The sequence below is a fragment of the Protobothrops mucrosquamatus genome, unplaced genomic scaffold (genome assembly GCF_001527695.2).
Source record: "Protobothrops mucrosquamatus isolate PMUCROS unplaced genomic scaffold, P.Mucros_1.0 scaffold_199, whole genome shotgun sequence".
NCBI lineage: Eukaryota > Metazoa > Chordata > Lepidosauria > Squamata > Viperidae > Protobothrops > Protobothrops mucrosquamatus.
This window is the reverse complement of record NW_015386275.1, coordinates 238,774-250,977: the sequence shown is the minus strand read 5'-3', so window position 1 is coordinate 250,977 and position 12,204 is coordinate 238,774. Positions and strand designations below refer to the sequence as shown.

General features: G+C 40.3%; 1 protein-coding gene across 1 annotated transcript in view; it reads right to left on the bottom strand.

The window, feature by feature from the left end:
• DHRSX (dehydrogenase/reductase X-linked) overlaps positions 1-12,204 on the bottom strand; it is a 308,329-nt gene that overhangs the window by 268,432 nt on the left and 27,693 nt on the right. Inside the window, exon 2 of the mRNA XM_015825462.1 lies at positions 10,087-10,194. Within this exon, the coding sequence (XP_015680948.1) occupies positions 10,087-10,194 (108 nt within the window). The remainder of the gene's footprint in view (positions 1-10,086; positions 10,195-12,204) is intronic.

The window sequence follows — 12,204 nt, the reverse complement described above, 5'->3', positions numbered from 1 at the left end:
CTATAAAAAGCAGGCTGATAGAAAGAGGGCTCCCCAAAGAACATTCCAAGTTGGGGAAAAGGTTTATTTGTCAACTAAATATTTACGCCTCAAATTGCCCAGCAAGAAATTGGGACCAAAATTCTTGGGGCCTTTCCCCATAGTAAGGATCATCAATCCGGTCACCATAGAACTAAAACTCCCTAGACTTTTAGGGAGAATTCACGCAGTCTTCCATTGCAGCTTGTTGAAACCTTATCGGGGCTCCACTTTAAGACCTCCCCCTAAGAAGGCACTCGGGCCCATCATAGTTGCGGGACAGACCCACTATGAAGTGAAACATATTCTTGACTCTAGAATTTTTAAAGGGAAATTGCAGTACCTAGTACAATGGAAGGGATACCCGTTGTCGGAAGCCACCTGGGTGAAATCCAGTGAGGTGAAAGCTGACAGACTCGTCAAAAGGTTTCATGCGAAACACCCCAACAAACCAAGAAATAATCCCTGACATATGCTTTTGTTCATATACAGGACCTATCCTTTTTGTAAGGGGGGACGGATGTCAATGCTGCTAATATTGAATATTCTTGTTTTGACAAAATATGCAGAACTGTCTGGCACTTTTAGAATTAACTCAGATGAGAATGGAGAGAGAGCGCAATTCGCGCAGGCTTCAGAAGGAAGTGAACCTTTGCCCCCCAGGCTGGTTGGAGAATGTGACTCATGACAGCAAAAGAGGGAGGGAAAATGGTAGCAAAAATAACTGCTCTAGGGTGGAGACTTCAGATCTTGGCATCCATCCATGATGTGCCGTCAATCTGTTATACTGTTAATAAAGGCTTTTAGGATAAACAATGCCTGGAAGTTCTTTGAAGTGTTTCATTAGTCGGAACGTTGACAAAAAACATACCACCTATATTTTGGATGTAAAATAGGGGATCAGGACAAGAGTTGGGCCCCTCATTATTGTTGCATTACATGTGCAATTTATCTGCATCATTGGCTAAACAAGAAGAAAAAGTCCGTGCCTTTTGCAGTTCCAATGGTGTAGAGGGAACCTGCCAATCATAGCAGCGACTGCTATTTTTGCGTGGTTCCCCAATTGCAAAAGGGATCTGAAGAAAGAAGAAGTGGACCGTGGAATATCCAAACATTCCATCCACACTGCATCCTGTACCCCACGGTGAGGACTTGCCAATTCCAGATCCACCAGAATCCTACTTTCTAGACTCAGATAATGATAAAGACGATGAACAGGATGCAGCTGATTCGGGGCCATTGATGTCAGCGGACCTAAACTTTAGCCCACCGTATGCTCCTCCTGAACCACATCTAATTTCACAGAGCGAACTAAATGACCTGGTCAGGGATTTGGAATTGCTTAAAAGTAAGGCAGAGCTACTGGACTCCAGATTACAACAGTGGAACCTTGTCATTTAATCTAATGTTAGAGCTTGTCAGTTTTTCAAAGCATGAAAATGTTACATGAAAAACCAATAAATGAATGAAAAGTTACGTTATTGGTATCAATAAAAAGATAAATTTATAATGATTGGTGTGGCACCATTCTCATTGCTATATCACATTTTGAAAAACAGTTATGGAGCATAATCGCACATCCCCCTGGTAATTTTGAATTATTTTGATGCAATTTTGACCTGGAAACTGGAGCCAATTAATACACTGTGAGAGGGACTTGGAGTCCTAGTGGACGATCACGACTATAAGCCAGCAATGTGCAGCAGCAGCCAAAAAAGCTAATACAATCCTGGACTCCATAAACAGAGGCATAGAATCAAAGTATTAGTACCACTTTATAAAACCCTAGTGAGACCACACCTAGAATACTGCAAACAATTTTGGTCACCATACTACAAAAAAAGATGTTGAGACCTTGGAAAAAGTTCAGAGAAGAGCAACTAAGATGATCCAAGGCCTGGAGATTAAAACATATGAAGAATGGCTGCAGGACTTGGGTTTGGCTAGTTTAAAGAAAAGAAGAAATAGTGGTGACATGATAGCAGTATTCCAGTATTTGAGAGGCTGCCACAAAGAAGAGGGGATCAAATTATTCTCCAAAGCACCAGAGGGCAGGACAAGAAACAATGGTTGGAAACTGATCAAAGAGAATTAAGGAGAAAGTTCCTAACAATGAGGACAATTAACCAGTGGAACAGCTTGCCTTCAGAAATCATGGACGCTCCATCACTGGAGGTTTTTAAGAAGAGACTGGACAGTCACTTGTCTGAGATGGTATAAGTTCTCCCGCTTGAGCTGGACTAGAAGACCTCCAAAGTCCCATTCTATTCTGTTCTGTTCTGTTCTATTCTATTTTCTATTCTATTCTATTCCCCAGGATTTAATTTTCCTTTATTAGTGACCCAATTCTCATAAAATTAATCTACTTTCATTTCTGAGGCTTTCTCCTCATAGACCAGTGTAATGTGTTTTAACCTAAATTGTGCTAAATGATTAAAAGCAAATTTACTAAATGGCATAATGTACTAAAATGGGTTAGTTGACTGTAACTGTTGTTCAGTCCCTTCAGTGACTTTGTAATCTGGTGGACTCCATTTTGCCAGCACTTTAACTCCTTCCCTTGCCTTCACAAAATGTATCCAAAAATATTTAAGTTTCATGAAAAGTCCTTGATGATCTCCGAGCTTGGTTATTTTCTTGCAGTCATTTCATTACCCAAACTAAGTAACATCTTCAGTGCTACTAAGGAATGGGTTTTGCTCAGGGATCCTAATATATGCGCCTATCAACTAGAATTCTTTTTAATTATTTCAGGGAGAACACCGGGAGTCTTTTTAACCTTGAGGGATTCAAACAGCCAGTATAGCTTGTATTGTATTGTAACAGGAGGCCAATAAGGAGTTTGGTCCAGATTAATCTCATTTAAATCTCAAGCCGGGTCCAAATATAACCCTCTAAATCAGGAGTGTCAAACTGCCGGCCCACAGGCCGGACGTGTCACGTGGAAGCCGCATCCACCCCATTGCCGGCAATGGCAAAACCGTCCCGATACGTTGCGCGACGTCACGTGACGTCGGGAGTTTGACACGTCTGCTCTAAATTATTCCTCCCAAGCATAAGTTAGTATTTGGTTAATTGGAGAGGAGTGGTTTTCCCAGTCTTCTAGTTATATGCCAAAAAAGGGATTGTATCTTTCATCCTAACTGATTGAATTAATTTGTCCCAGGACTCCTTCAATGCTGCACCTTTCTTTTATTAAAAAGGCCTTATACTAAGCTTTTAAATATCCCATCAAACCATTTTTTATTCTTCATAATCCTATTTCTGGACTGAAGCTGCAGTCCATTGATAAGAATGATCATTCATTCCTCCTGTACTTTCTTTGGAAAGACCAATTAAATGACCAATGCAATAATTTATGTTACAAAGATTTTGTCAGGACCCCTCAAAAGGATTTGCTTACAATTTATTGCTTCTGCCTATGTATTTATTTTTGGGCCTGCCATTCTGATGGGAGGGGGCTTGTTCATTGGGGAGCATTTAACTTCTCCATCCACTATTTTCCAGGGGGGGGGGAAATTCCTTACTGATGCTTTGTCAAGAATGCCACAATATAACACTGTGAAGTCGGGACTGATTAAGCCTCTATTTTCCCCACACCAGCTGGCGGCCCCAGTCACTATGAGAGCACAGACTAAGAGCTCTCTAGATAATGAAATGGCCGGGGAGTTCAAAAAGGTGCTGGAGGACGATGAGTGGATTCAGGCCCATAAAAATCTTTGTTCAGTGCAAGATGGTTTAACCTGGGTTGGTGGGAAGCTATACGTGCCTGTGAATCAGAGACTAAAGATTATGCAGGTGTGCCACGACTCAAAGCTAGAGGGTCATTTTGGGTTTGTGAAGACCCTCCACTTACTTAAAAGACAATTTTGGTGGTCCTCTTTAAAAGAGGACATTGAAAGTTATGTGGCTAGTTGCCATACCTGCGTAGCCGCTAAACGAAGGCAAGGTAAAATGCTGGGGCTATAGCCGGTGGTGAGCCCTTCAGCACCCTGGACGGAGATCTCTATGGATTTTATTGTGGAGCTCCCCGAAAGTGCGAGAAACACTGTAATTTGGGTCTGTTTTCCAAACAGGTTCATTTTATCCCATGTCAGAAGACCCCGACTGCAAACACTTTGGCTAAATTGTTTGTGTAGCATATCTATCAACTACATGGGGCCCCTCAGCATATAATATCGGATAGAGTTGTCTAAGTTCTGGAAAGCCTTTCTGGATCTTCTGGGTTCTGATCAAGGACTGTCATTAGTCATCATCCTCAAACAAATTGGGGGACAGAATGAATGGACTCTGTTCTAGAACAATACCTTAGATGTTTTATTAATTATCAACAAGATAATTGGACTGATTTGTTACTGTTTGCTGAAGTGGCCTATACAATGTGGTGCACTCTAGCACCGGTTTCACTCCTTTCCAAGTGGCTAATGAACAAACATTCCTCTCTATGCCTGAGTTACCTGCTAACAAACCTGCCATTCCTTCCCTCAAGGAATGGGTACATCACTTGCAGAACATCTGGCCCATTGTTAGGAAAGCTCTGGATGAAGCTCTGGATAAACCTGGTTGATATGTTTGTTTTCTTCTCTTCCCCCTTCCTCTTTTGTGTTTTACAGGTGGATCTGAGAAGGGTGCTTAATCACGGGATTATCAAAACAATTTAGTACCTATGGATTGGCTGGATTTCAAATGGACAGTTGGACACTGGGGAGAGGAGACCTGAATGGGCATTTTGATGTAACCTTTCATGCGCAAAATCTTCAGACCTTGCTTTGCCTTCCTGCTATCACTAACTCTCAATAAAAGTTCCAGTTGAAACAATGCCTGCTTCAAGAGTTCTGCTTTCTTGGGAGATCTAGTTAAGGCAGGTCCTTAAACCTGGTCCTATTAACATCTGCTTGTGTCATAATTAGAATACAGCATTATCCAGGATATAGGATACCAATCAGGATAGTATGTAAGTATAGCTTTCTTTCTATACAATATACACTAATCAGAATACCAGGCCCCCAATAAAAAGTATTTTGTCATATGTAACATGGACAGAATGCAGCCATAAGTCTGATCTTGTCCAAGCAATTTGCAAGAATCCCTATTTCCATTTTGCTAGTCTCTCATACAGTAATAGTCCTCTTTTGACAAGTTACAATGTACTTAGGATGTATCTTTTTGATCCTTACATATTAGATCCATTTTTCAATTATATCTATTTACAGGTAGATCTCCATATATACGTTGTACATAGTATGGTTTCACTTTGAGAGCAGGCAACTAAATTTCATTTTTGATGTGTGCCGTTGTGCCCACAGTAAAAAAATGACAATACAGGTTATCTTATCTTATCTTATCTTATCTTGCACTACAAATGAAAAAAGCAGACATATAATGCTTTTTTAAAACGTTCAATTTGTTTGTTGTACAGAACAAACATCCAATTTGATCATAATCAACAGATGCAGATCAAACAAATCATCCAGGAAATTGACATTCCCATTCAGTTCTGTTTAAAAAGAGTCATGGATATAAAATCAAATCTTTTCACTTTTTCAGTCTAAGCAAAGGAAAAAATTATTATCCAAATAGTGTAGTGAGTACATGAAAGGGATTTTCATCTGATCTTTTTCATTAGTGTTTACAGAGTGAGTTATTTATTGAAGTCTTTAATCTCTTAATAGTCATTTCAGACTACATAATGTGCATTAATAATTATTATTGATCATTAAATACTCTTGTGCATTTAGTTTCATATTGGCATAGTTTAAACTAAATTACTAAAATCTCTACCAAAGTGTGGAAAAAAGAGTGGTCATTTACTGTACTAACACAGTTTGATTTGAATTCACTCTATTTCTTTCTTATAATCAGTCTATACATTTTAATCTTCAATATTGAGAAATATCATTAAAATTAGCAATGGCACCACCTTGAAACCACACTTGAAATTGGTTTGAAAATCCTGATTCATAAAAAATTATTATCGATCTATAATCCTTTTGCAAACCAATAACAGAAAAATAAATGTACCAACTTTTTGATGAACACATAATTTTTCTATAAAATAATGCAAAATATTATACCTTCAGATCACTTATCACACAATAAATGAAGTTTAGCAGGATTTTTTTTTATTTCAAGAGTTATAAAAAGGATTAGCAATCACAGCCTATTTTATTTTAATTTTAGCTGCACAAAACCACTAATAACCTTGATGGAATATCTTTTTTCAGTTTGCTCCCTAGCTGATGACTAAATAAGCACTTTGTTATTAAAATTCCATCCCTTTATTTTTTCTGAGCAACTTCTATTAAGCAGAACTAAGCAGTTCTATTGGGCTGATATACTTAGCCAATAAAACAAATAAATTAATAACATATAGAAAAGTGTTATACTCTCCAATGGAAACTTTCTAGTATGAATATATCATCTCTTTATATATTCGAATTTCTTTTTTTGTTGACAAACAGTTAAAGAGTTAAATGGGAGACTAGGATGGCCATTTTGAGCTCATTTTGCTCTCATCAGCTAACCATACCCTTTATGGGATTCGAACCTGGGCAGCCTGCATACTAGGCTGCCCAGGTTCGAATTCCATAAAGGGTATGGCTAGCTAATGAGAGCAAAATGAGCTCGAAATGGCCATCCTAATCTCCCATTTAACTCTTTAACTCTTTGTCAACAAAAAAAAAGAAATTCGAATTTGTAATGTATCACAGTAGCGACTTGAGCCTGCTTAACGCCCCTAGTTTGGGGGGCTGCAAGGCAAAAGTGATTATAACAGTAGAACTGCAGTATAGCAGTCAAAATACCAAGGTGTATCAACCAAAAAAACCGGTCTGACCGGAAAGAAAAAAACTTGTGGCACCAACAGCTTCGTCCAGCAGCCTGTATGGCCGCTGGCCCACTTCTTCTGTGCCCACTCACAGCAGGCCGCATGGTGCACCACACCAGTGCCGTCGCAACAAGCAAGGCAGGTGGGGAAGGAGGTGGAGCTGCCTCACATGCTCCACACCTGCTTATCTCAGGGTGCCTGCAGCCAGGCCACTCCCCACTTGGCGACCTCCCCCTCATTCAATAACCTGGCTGCCTGCCTGCCTCTTCCCTTTCACTCCCCTCCTGAGCCAGATTGCCATACTATGGAGGATGGGCGGTGGTGTTGTGGCTCCGTCCAGTGGGTCCCTCTCATCAGAGGAGGAAGGCTCTGAACATGAAGGAGAGGAGATGGCTAGGCCTCCCTCTCCAGGCCCTTCCCCTCTGGTGCAGCCTTCGGTGCCTTCCAACAGCGAGGAGTTTGGCCAGGAGCCCGGTGTTTCTGGGATTGGCCAGGAGCCCGGTGTTTCTGGGATTGGCCAGGAGCCCGGTGCTTCTGGGATTGGCCAGGAGCCAGGTGCTTCTGGGATCAGCCAGGAGCCAGGTGTATCGGACTCCGACGAGGATACGTCTTGGCTGGATCCACGCCAGCGTCGGAAGGATAAGCGTGCGCAGCAGCGAACACGTCGTGCCAGATAGTTCAGCTGAGTCACTGGGCCACACCCCACTGGCTATATAAGCAAGGGGTGTGGCATGTGAAGTTTCGTGTCGGACAATTTTTGATGGATATTCTGTTGCAAGCTCTCTGGCAAGTTATTGTGGAGTTATCTTTGTTTGCTGTGTCTTATCAGTAAAGGCTTGGCAGGCAGCTACACAGTTGCTGCCAAGGAATTCATTTGCCTTTGTCTGTGCCGAGTAGTTTTTCAGGCCTTGGCTGCCTGGTTGGGGGGTGTGGGTCGGACGGGGGACAGAACAGGGGGAGGCTCAGTCATTTTGGAGCCAGCAGTGAGTGACAGTGAAAGGCTCTGCCACCACTGCACAACAGCCACATCCGCTGCTGGAGAGGCTTTGTCCCACAGATCACCTGCCTGGCGGCAATTGCCTCCACCTTCTTTGTCCCACAGATCATCTGCCTGGCGGCAATTGCCTCCACCTTCTCCTCCGCCAACTCTCCCATGGCTTGCACCATGACCAGGCAGCACCAGCCTTCCCTGTTGCCTCTCTCCACCTGCCACACTCTTTCCTTTTGCAAGCAGTCTCTGTCATTTCTCCATCTGGGCAAAAAGTGTTTGGACGCCTATGGGGCGCTTGGAAACTGAGCAATTTGCTCGGTTTCCAAGCACCATAGGCGCTCAAATACTTTTTGCCCAGAGAACTGATGGACACTGGAAACTTCATCTGCTTGCAATTGGGGCACTTGGAAACAGAGTGAATTGCTTGGTTTCCATGTGCCCCATTTGCAAGTAGATGAAATTTCCAGTCTCCCTCTGGGCGAAAAGTGTACGGCATGTCTGGCTGGCCTGCCTCCCCCCCCCCCCGCCTCTGCCTCCACACTCGGACTTACCTACACTGTGCCAAGAGGCCAGTGGGCTACAGCCAGACACATCAGCCCCTGCGTGCTCACCACTTCTTGTGCTGGCCATGCCCACCCCAGCCTTATTTTTGGGGTAGGACTTATATTAGGCCCACCCCAAAAAAATCAGGCTAGGGCTTATATTTGGGAAAACATGGTACAACAAAGGGAAGTATAACTTTTTTCTAACATATTCTTTGTATTTAATTATAGTCATTTGAGATTTTTTGAGTAGGTAAAATGTCGTTATTTTGCTAATTTACAATAGGTCAGGAAAAGAGGATTAAAACAGCATTTTACATGCTGTATTACAGGCCTAAATACAAAAGCTTTAGAAGATAGGTGATGTAATTTATTGTCTATCAGATGATACAGCTTGTTAACATTATGTAGTAAAAATAAAAATAAAAAAGAAGAAAAAATGTTTTCTCAGACCAGTCTCAAAGAACAAGATGGGAAGTTCATAGACTGAAGGCTGGATGTCAACAGTTGTGATATTTGTAGTTTGGTCTAATGGTTAAGACATCATTAGGCTGGAAAGCAGGAGACCATGAGTTCAAGTCCCGCCTTAGACATGAAAACCAGCTAGGTGACCTTGGGCCAATCATTTTTTCTCAATCCAGCTCACCTCACAGGTAAGTAAGTATTTATTTACAGCAGTGGTTCTCAACCTTTTTAATGCCGCGACCCCAACCGGTGGTAAGTCGAGGACTAAACCGGTCGTAAGTAAAGGACTAAACCGGTCGTAAGTCGAGGACTAAACTGGTCGTAAGTCGAGGACTAAACCGGTCGTAAGTCAAGGACTACCCAACCGGTCGTAAGTCGAGGACTTTCCCTGCCCGGGAGCGCCGCACATGCGTGGCTCTGCCCCCTGCGGCAGCTGAGGCGTAGCTGGCAAGCGGCAGAGACGGAGCAGGCCGACCACCAGCTGGCCCAGCCCAAGGGAGGTAAGACACCTGCCGGAAAAGGGGAAAAAAATGGCGGACAAAAAAAATGGCGGACAGCCTTGCTTGGTGACCCCCATGAAATGGTCGATCGACCCCAAATGGGGTCCCGACCCACAGGTTGAGAACCACTGATTTACAGGATATTGTCTTGTAGATGAAGAATAGAACTCACTCTTTTGCGTTTATTTGATTGATCCTAATAAAGGTGTCACTCTGTTATTTTGTAGTGATTTCATTTCTTTTTCCCGCCTTGTATGAATATAATGATTTTTAAAATATATTTTAATTATACATACACACACACACATATAATTGGAACATTTTTTCAATATGTGCTATTTCAACAAATGTGTTGGTTTTATGATTTTATCATTACTTTCAGAAATGCTTGCAAAATGCAAATTATATGTTATTTTGATTTTAAAAAGTTACATTTTCCAAACAATTATTTTTCTTTGCTTACCAAATAGAACTTTGCACTAGCAAAACAACTGTATATAACAATTCTTTTATATCTGTATTTATATTTCTTCTCCAATTGCATCCTTCTTAAACCTGTTCAATATCCATAAGTTAAATGTTTTCCTAATTGTGTTAAATATTCTTCTTCAAGCCTCTACATTACAAAGCAATCTTCTTCTGAGGGCAATTACTAGATTTAAAATGTTATTCAGATATTTCTGGAGGAATTGAATAAACAGGATAAAAACATGCAATTAACAGATATTAACACAACAGTAATACCTATTATAATGTGCATTCCAAGTCTTGCCAAATTCTTCACAGTATGGTAACCAATTCCTTTAATTCCTCCAGTCACCATGGCAACATTACCATTTTGAAAAGGAAAAACTGTCCCAAAAGACAAAATAAAATAGTTAGGAATTGTTTCGTAACAAAAAAATTATTCATCAAAACAAAAGTATCACTGACCAACATTTTACATGTTAATTACAATTATGCTTGTAGTTGTAACTGTTTTCCAAGGCACTTTATGCAGCATTACAATCATAAGAAAAATATGTAATTTTTTAAAAAATCAATATTATTAAAATTGTTATTTTTTGAAATGTTTCTATATCACATTTTAATGAATGGCCCAAAGATTGACTGTTGCAACTGCAAATAAGAATGGAATATATAATGTAATGTACCATTAAATCTGGTGACGTTAATATGCAATGCCACATTCAATAAAACTAGTGAACTACATTGAAATGTTATATTAGAAAAGATATTGGTCACTTTCACTAATAAAGGAAAATATACGTGCCCCAGGATGTCACAAGATCAAATCTGGGTTGGTCTCCGGGACCAGAGATTTAGTCTTCTGAGCTTTCGGATTCGTGCTGGAGCTCATCTGCAAGGAACTTCTCTCTACTGGAATATGTGCTTTGGACTATTCTGTGAGCTGAATTGATGACTTGGGTAGCTTTGGAGCTTGTATTTGAATATAAACCTTTGCAGTCTTAATACAGTAAAAAATTAGTGAACTGTCTAAACACATGGAATTGGATAAACAGAAGTTTGGATTAACTGTAACTGAAGTGAAATACAGTTTTTAATAAACATTGAGCTTTCAGGGATAATATCTCAGTTGTTCAGATCAGGATAATAATCATTACATAAATAATGTTTATGTATAATAATAATAATAATAATAATAATAACAACAACAACAACAACAACAGCAACAACAACATTAAAAAAATAGCTGGGAAAGCAGATAATAACAAGACTTGGCAATGGCTAAGAGCAGGAAAGTTGAAGAAAGAGACCGAGGGACTAATTCTGGCTGCACAAGACCAAGCCTTAAGGACAAATGCATACAAAGTCAAAATTGAGAAGATAGCAACAGACAGTAAGTGCCGCCTATGCAAAGAAGCTGAAGAAACAGTGGACCACCTGGTAAGCTGCTGCAAGAAGATCGCGCAGACTGACTACAAGCAGCGGCATGACAAAGTAGCAACAATGGTGCATTGGAAGATCTGCAAGAAATATCATTTGCCTGTAAGCAAGAACTGGTGGGATCATAAAATAGAGAAAGTCATAGAACATGATAAAGTTAAACTGCTCTGGGACTTCAGAATTCAAACAGACAAGCAACATAACACCCCGGACTTAACAATTGTCGATAAGAAAGACAAAAAGGTCTGGATAGTGGATGTGGCAGTGCCTGGAGACAGCAGAATAGACGAGAAAGAACTGGAGAAGATAACAAAATACAAAGACCTACAAATAGAAATAGAAAGACTGTGGCAAAGGCAAGCAAGGGTAGTACCAATAGTAATAGGTGTCTTGGGTGCAATCCCAAAACAACTGGAGCACCACTTGAACACCATTGGCATTGACAAATTCGCCATTAGTCAATTGCAAAAGGCGGCCTTACTAGGAACTGCTTCCATCCTGCAACGATAACTGTAATACCATCAAACATCCACATCTGCCTATCCCAGGTCCTTGGTAAGGACTTGATAGGTAGACAAAAATGCCAAATCCAGTTTGAACATCTGGCTGACTATGCGATGATTAATAATAATAATAATAATAATAATAATAATAATAATAGCAATAATAATAATAATAATAATAATAGCAATAATAATAATAGTAATAATAATAGTAATAATAATAATAATAATAATAATAATAATAATAATAATAGTGGACCACCTGGTAAGCTGCTGCAAGAAGATTGCACAGACTGACTACAAGCAGCGGCATGACAAAGTAGCAACAATGGTGCATTGGAAGATCTGCAAGAAATATCATTTGCCTGTAAGCAAAAACTGGTGGGATCATAAAATAGAGAAAGTCATAGAAAATGATAAAATTAAACTGCTCTGGGACTTCAGAATTCAA